Genomic DNA, 7536 nt, shown 5'->3' with positions numbered 1-7536 from the left:
CCTCCCTTCCTTCCTTCCTTCCTTCCTTCCTTCCTTCCTTCCTTCCTTCCTTCCTTCCTTTCTGTTTTCAGCTTAGAAGGCATAGAAAACCTTATGAACCTTAGATAATTGCAGCTGGAAAGGCTGCTACTTCGGCTGTGGTCTCCAGAGAACAGATGGCCCAGATGCCAGGCTTATGAGGAGTCAGTGCTTTCCATAGTGTCCCATTGGATTCCATGTGTCTTCATTTCTCATGACATTTAAATAAATGCCATCACCTATTCCCTGGATAGAGTCAGTTCCAACTGCTGGGGAGCTGTTAATGATTTTTTTTTGTTTTGTTTTCATAAATAGCTTAGAGTATCTTTAGATTGCTGATCAGTGACAGTGGCCACTCCTGCCTCACACTTTGCCTCATGACGTCCATGACCCCAAGGACTGGGCAGTGGTCCAAGAATTTTTTTCTCTTATTCACTCAACATCCATTTAGTGATAACTCATGAAGAGTGGCGGAGGAGCTGCCACAGGGGGATTGTTTGACTTCAAGCAAGATTAGTGCTCTGGACTCGGACTAGCTTCTTGATTCAGGAAGTCCTTGAGTTGTTGGGGCAATGGACAATAAATTCACTTAGTTACTGATGTGGGGGTAGGGGTGGACAGGACAATGCATAGCACGACAAATAAAAATCAAATATAACTAACTAGCGAATACTTTCACAAGTAAGTTACACCTTTAATGTTTAAGTCTCTATAGTTTATTATGTCTCTGCACCAGCTGAGGGTCCTAGCCCTTCACTGTGGAATCTGTTTTTACAGTCCCTCTAATCGGGGGGCTTCTCATGCTGGACTCCTAGGGTGGCATCTGGTGGTGGCGTCAGTTGGTGTGGCAGGACTTCTTGAGGGCACCAGAGCAGGCTGAGTTTACAGGCACTCTTTCTTTTGAGGAGAGGGTTCTGCTCTTGAAATTGTGGAGACAGGATATGGGGAGACCAACCATCATCTGTTTTAATGTAGTAGCTCCAGACATGGAGCTACTAGAACAAGTTACCAAGCATTATAAAAGCCAGAGAAAGAGGGCAAGCAGTAGGTGTCTCAAAGCAAATGGCCATCTTTAGTTGTTTCCCCATTGCTCCCTAGGAAACCCTGGAGGACATCGACAAGAATGGGGATGGTTTTGTGGACCAGGATGAGTACATCGGTGAGTTGGGCTGCAGTGGCTGAGCTGTACACACTGACAGGGCAGCATTCTTCTCCACCCACTCCCATCCGTGATCTGATGGCCTCACTGCTGGGAGCTCCCAACAGAGAGGACCCTCCAGCCCTATTTGTTGCATAGGTCCAACTGGTACCAAGTGAGTAATTAAACTTCTGGGGGGGGGGGATTGGAGAAAAATCCAAAGGAGGCAAGCCAGCAGCCCTCCCCAGGGGGCCCAGTGCTGCTGTCTGTCACACTGCCTTTAAGTGGATTGGAGAGCCTGCAGATACACAGGAGGGCTAAAGTGGATGGGGAGGATGTCGGAGTTAGGGTTTTACTGCTGTAGAGAGACACCATGACCAAGGCAACTCTTATAAGGACTACATTTAATTGGGGCTGCCTTACAGGTTTAGAGGTTGGCTCCATTATCATCAAGGCAGGAGCATGGCAGCATCCAGGCAGACATGGTGTAGGAAGAGCTGAGAGTTCTACATCTTCCTCTGAAGACTGCTAGAAGAATACTGGCTTCCAGAAATCAGGTCCTTTGCCTGACAAGTTCATGCATAAAGTTTTTCTCACTATTAGCTGCTGGAAATTCGATTACCACACATAATACCCTTCTCCCTTTCTGCACAGTCCATAAAACGAAATGTTCCCTTTAGTCAAAGCCACTCAGAATTGTGGCCCTGCCAGGCACTATTTCAGTGCAGAGTTCAGGAGGAGCGTCAAGAGGACACACTGTTAACCCAAGTGCCCATGCTTTGTTTGTTATCAGGGAGCCTTTCTCTCCAATTCAATCACCGCTGCCATGGTGACAGGTTTGAGATCTGAACACTCCCCTCCTTCATGAGCCTCTCAAGAGGAAGGCTCACACTGAGGAGGCCACTGTTAGCATCCATATTGTACAAAGCTAGAATCACCTTAATTACTGAAGCAAGACACCTGGCTATGACCTGATTTCTGGGGTGTTCCCACTTTAGGCAAGCTAAGGGAGTTGCTAGTGTGGCACACTGGAAAGGCTCTGGGATTCAGAGCCCCAGCTTTCCCATCTGCTGACTGTGTGACCCTCGGAGAGCCCTGTGACTCTTTACCCCGGTTTCTAATCTGTAACAGGGTGAACGGCACCCATTCGTGCAGGGTTGGAGGAAGCTCAGACTAGCTCATGTGATAGTCACTTCTCAGAAGACAGTATGCAGGGGTGGCATTTGCTCAGTTGGTAGAGTGCTTGCTGTACACACACAAGGACCTGAGTTCAAATCTCCAGTGCCCACATAAAAAGTCTGGAGTTGTGGCACACACCTGTAATCCCAGGACTCTCGAGGCAGAAACAGCAGGACTCGGGCTTGATGTCCAGTCAGTGAACCCCGGGTGCATTAAAAAAAGACCATGTCTTAAAATACAAGGTGAAGTCAGTAATGGATGAAGAAACCTTTGTTTGACACACCCACACATGAGTACACATGGGAACATGTACTCACATACATACATACACACAATGTGCATATATCAGCCATGAGTTTGTTGTTTGCATGTTGGGTTGGGTCGGGGCAGTGGAAAGTGTTAACTTTGTTTTCAGCTTTATGGTGCCAGGTAGAATAGAGGCCCTCCCATAAGTAGCCCTCTGGTCTTGAGAAATACAGTTTACTGATTGTTATCTCCATTTCACAAGCTTTGGGCTTATACACTGAACTAAAGAACCCAAGTCTCACCTGCTGGCTTCTACCCAAGTCCTCCTGTCAGTGGCCCTCTCCTCAGCTCTGCACCAGTGCCACTTAGCCCTCTCCTTGGGCTGTCACCCTTGCAGAAAACGCAAGGGTCAAGCTTTTGTGGTTTTTCCCTTCCTGGTTGTCTCCTGTGACTGAAAACAGCTTTGCTTTCTAGCGGACATGTTTTCCCACGAGGACAATGGCCCTGAGCCAGACTGGGTTTTATCTGAACGGGAGCAGTTCAACGATTTCCGAGATCTGAATAAGGATGGGAAACTGGACAAGGATGAGATTCGCCACTGGATCCTCCCTCAGGACTACGACCATGCGCAGGCCGAGGCCCGGCATCTGGTGTATGAGTCAGACAAAAACAAGGTAGTTTCCATGTTCAGAGCCATTGATTTAACAGGAAGTAGATTGTTCAGGATAGGGTTTGTCAGCCTTGACGCCGACACCATTGGCTCCTTTGGGCCATTACCTGTTTACTTCTGTACAGTATCCCAGTACCCTGACAGCTGCAGGGAGCAAGGCTCCATCTTTCCTGCATATTCCGTCATGGGCCATAGATGCAAGATTACTGAGCACACCCTCTAGGATTAAAACATCTTTGCTATATAGTCAGGTTATAGGTGTAAGAAATTTAACCAATATGCCCTGAGATAAGCTTGTTTCCCCTTTCATCAAGTCATCAAATATTTATAAAACATTTCTGACCTAGGGATTCCATTCCTTTGGAGGTCAAACACCTCAAGCAAGTTCCTGGAGTTCTGGTTCTGTTTCTCGAATGACTTCCAGCATTTCCATATCCACTGATGAGAATCCAAGCAAACAGGCTGGGAGTGTTTGTGACTCAGTCGTAAAGCACTTGGCTGTCATGCTTCAGGCTTTGGGTTCAGTCCCTAGTACTGTAGTAATAATAATAGTTACAATTCAAATGAGGAAATAAATAAGATTAAGAAAAAATTCCTGCCTCATCTGGCTTTAATGGCCCTAAACTCTGAGCTCTGCAGACCTACTGTACATAGTGAGGCCGTGGGAGGGAGGTGGGGGGTCTTTCTGGGCTGGTTTGAGAACACCCACATTGCTTGTAAAGTCTGTCTCCTGAGTTCCCAGGTCCTCCCTGAGGTGCTCCAGCACAGCTTCCGCAGACAGCTGGATTTCATCCCGGGGTGGAGTTCTGCAGTGCAGTCACAGGAGATGAGAAAAAGAACACTTCTGGACGTTTAGATGTAGAGTTTGAAAGCCCTCAGATCAGTGAAAGGACGTGGACAGGACGCTGACTAGCGGCTCCCCAGCCACCCCTGACAGCTCCTCTGTTTTCCCTCAGGATGAGGTGCTGACCAAGGAGGAGATTCTTGACAACTGGAACATGTTTGTGGGAAGCCAAGCTACCAACTACGGGGAAGACCTTACCAAAAACCACGATGAACTTTGAAAGACACTCGTTCTGGTGTGGCCAGCTGTCACGGGCTTTCTGCAGGTGTAATGGGTGATTGCTATAGTTGTCAAGGGTATAGCAGTTGTGTCCCTAAACAGTGGGATTATACCTCAGATTGGGGTTAAAAATTATTTTTCACTCCGTATTTACTGGGAAATAACCATCATTATTTATTCCAGTAGGATTTCCCCTGAAGCACATGAAACTCTTGGCAAATTGCAGTTCTCCGAGGGGATACATTGCTACAGCATGGTTTTCTAGACACCTCTCCCCCACTTAACTCATTAATGGCGAGGAAATCATGAAAGGGTTCTGTAACTCAAAGTGGGTGGGTGGGACACTGTACAGAGTAACCACTGTGTATTTGAACTATTAAATTTTGGGGGTTTTAGTTGCCACTGTTAAACGGTGGTGAAGGTAAATGCTGAAGGAGTCAATTTGTATTGTCCTAGGTCAGCTAACCTTGGAGCAGGCATGGTATTTCAGATTCTCTATACTTGGAGCTGTATTGTAAATGGTATATAAACTCTTGTGCATTTTCCTGTATGGACCTGTGCACAATAAACCCACATCCTGGGGGTTTTGTTTTGTTTTTAATACTAAGAAGCAATTAAAAAAAAAAAAGATAATGTGAACAAAAAAGGAATTTTAGGGATAGGGAAAAGATGGATGCCAGGCATTTGAAAAACTGCATGACCATGGTCAACACTTTAATATACTTGAGAAATTTTTTTACATGTTAATGAGGTGGGTCTGTTTTTTTGTTTTTTTTTTGTTTTTTTTTTTTAAATAGTGAATAGAAATGCAGTCCCTCCCTGGCTGTGAGGCTAGGGATCTAGATGTAGTGGATGTATTATTTGTTGAGTCCTGAACCTCTGAGCCTGCTTCTAGCACAGCTTATGCCAAGGAAACAGGGTGAGGTAAACATCTCGGCCATCGACCACACTAGCTGGAGGAACAATTCCAGGTGGAATCCCACCCTGTAGATGGGAGGAGAGTGAATAAAGGATGCCTTTGAAGATCTTCCCATGTGTCTTGTGGTGTTTGACTTCCTAGAAAGTGTGGTTTCCTTGTTCCTCTGGAATTAAACGATCAAAAGAGTCCCTGGTCCAAATCAGAATGGGCTCAGTAATTACTGACAAGTTCAGAATACATCTGTAGTTAGTTGCTGGTTTCATCCCTCTGGACGTCACGCCCTTTTCTGCAGTTAGGGAACCCAAAGTCATTTTCACGGTAGTCCTGAGACATTTAAGTCCTGGAAAATCCAGGTCTTAGCATTGCCTGTGGAGCCTGCCTAACAGGATACGGCTCTGCTTCCCTTCTGAGAACCGCCTGCCTCTTCTCTTTCCTCCACCTTTTCCCACCCCTTTACCTTGTCCTCCACCCTCACTGACTTTGTTGCTAAGATGAACTCCCTGGGTGAGATATAAACAATGTCCTAATGAGAAACCAAAGTACAGTGCCACCGAGTTCACTCTGGGGACGTAGAGAGCTTCCTGGGCTTGTGTACAGAGCATGGGTGACAGATAAGAACACGGTGGATCCCAAAGCAGCCATGCAGCAAGTCTTTCCCCAGCGTGGCCTGACTGTGTGGCTTCCTCGAATCCGGAGACCAAGCCCCACGGCCACACTGTACTGCCTGGTTTTGTGTGTCAACTTGCCACAAGCTGGAGTCAGTTGAGGAAATGCCTCTACCGTGGTTTGTGCTTCAGCTCCTGCATCTGGGATCCTGCTGTGTTGGAGATCTTGTCCTGACTTCGTTCAGTAATGAGCAGCAATATGGAAATGTAAGCCAAATAAACCCTTTCTCCCCAACTTGCTCTTTGGTCATGGTGTTTTGTTGAGGCAATTAAAAGTCCTAACTAAGCCATACTTCCAGTTAGGGCAGAATTGCTTACAAATGACTGGGGAAGGCAGCTGGAGACACCCTTCCTTCCAGGAATCCTCACTAACTCCCAAGCAGGCACAGCTGACCTCATGAAGATTTTAACTCTGAAGATACCACCACCAAGGTTCTTCCCAGTCCTGTCCTTTGCACCTGCTGCCCTCTCAGATTCAGGGCGCTGCGACCCCCCCATTTCCCACATCCTCGGGGAATATTGCTGTTCGTTACTGAAGGAAGTCAGGTCAAGATCTCACTAAGTCCTTTCAGACCCCATAATTTAAAAGAGCCCCAACTGGGTCCCCATCATGTTATGCTATGTCTTATGTCTTGGTTTGTATTATGAATTATATGTGTTTCCTGTAGTTCAGACTACCACCACAGGTGTTTTGCTGGGACAGAAACGTTAAAAATCCTCATGGTTCTGGAGGCCAGAGTCTGACGTGACCGTGTCAGCTGGCAAGTAGGGGGTTGACTCAGTTGACAGTGCCAGCACCTGAGTTCATCCCAAGGCCCATGGCTTTCTTTAGTTTGGTTTTGGTTGTTTTTTTGTAAATGCAGCCTGGCATTTGCTCTTCGTCTCAGCGTTAGGAAGATTGCTGGCCTTGCCTGCAGGCAGCCTCTCCTACTTAGTTCCAGGCAAGCCAGAGAACCTTTCTCAAAGTACAGGGTGCACAGCGCCTAAGGAATGGCAGCAGAAGTTGTCCTGTGGCCTCCGTGCTCTCTCGTGCATGCACATGGGCACACATGGAGTGCCTTCTTAGTGTCCTGCCTGGACAGACTCCCATTTCTTCCAGCTTCGGTGACTGGAAGTTCTAGAGCTTGGAGCTCTGTTGTATCACGGTCTCTTGTCTTCAAAAGGACTTCCTCTCTGGCCATCTCTCTCAGTGATAATATCGTTTACAAGGACACTTCCCTTTGGGTCGTCTTGAGAGTCTTCCAAATAAGGTCATGAACATAGGCTGTAAGAGTTGAGAGGTGAGTGAGTGTGCCTCTGGGGAGTAGGGGTACCCTGTTTACCATTTGATATCACAGAGTTTGCACAGCCAGACCCAACCCTCCCTACAGGCCTGTCTCATCTGCTTCTGAGGACCTGGAGCCTGCACACCAGGCGTCATCGGGGCCCAGATTCAAATCTGGGTGCAAAACCCTCAGCGATTTGGTATTGAGTTGGACTGAGCTGAGTCTCCGTGTCTCACGCATTCTGTCTCTGCTCCTCATTGGTATAGGATTTCATGGAAGTGTCTCAACTCCTGTGAGCTGGAGACAGGTTCCTGTTGTCCCACTTCCTAACCTCTCCCCTCCCTTCTCTCTCTTGTTCCCTCCCTCTTTCCTT

The 7536-nt window shown here is 47.2% G+C and overlaps 1 protein-coding gene across 1 annotated transcript in view; it reads left to right on the top strand.

Moving 5' to 3' along the window:
* Positions 1-5342, top strand: part of Rcn1 (reticulocalbin 1) — a 12190-nt gene extending 6848 nt beyond the window's left edge. The window contains exons 4-6 of the mRNA XM_021192948.2: positions 1117-1177; positions 3056-3255; positions 4208-5342. Of these exons, the coding sequence (XP_021048607.1) occupies positions 1117-1177; positions 3056-3255; positions 4208-4315 (369 nt within the window). The 3' untranslated portion in view covers positions 4316-5342. The remainder of the gene's footprint in view (positions 1-1116; positions 1178-3055; positions 3256-4207) is intronic.
* The last annotated feature ends 2194 nt before the right edge of the window (positions 5343-7536 follow it).

This window comes from Mus pahari, chromosome 3, assembly GCF_900095145.1.
Source record: "Mus pahari chromosome 3, PAHARI_EIJ_v1.1, whole genome shotgun sequence".
NCBI lineage: Eukaryota > Metazoa > Chordata > Mammalia > Rodentia > Muridae > Mus > Mus pahari.
Note: the sequence above shows the minus strand (reverse complement) of the source record. Positions and strands in the feature narration are given on the sequence as shown.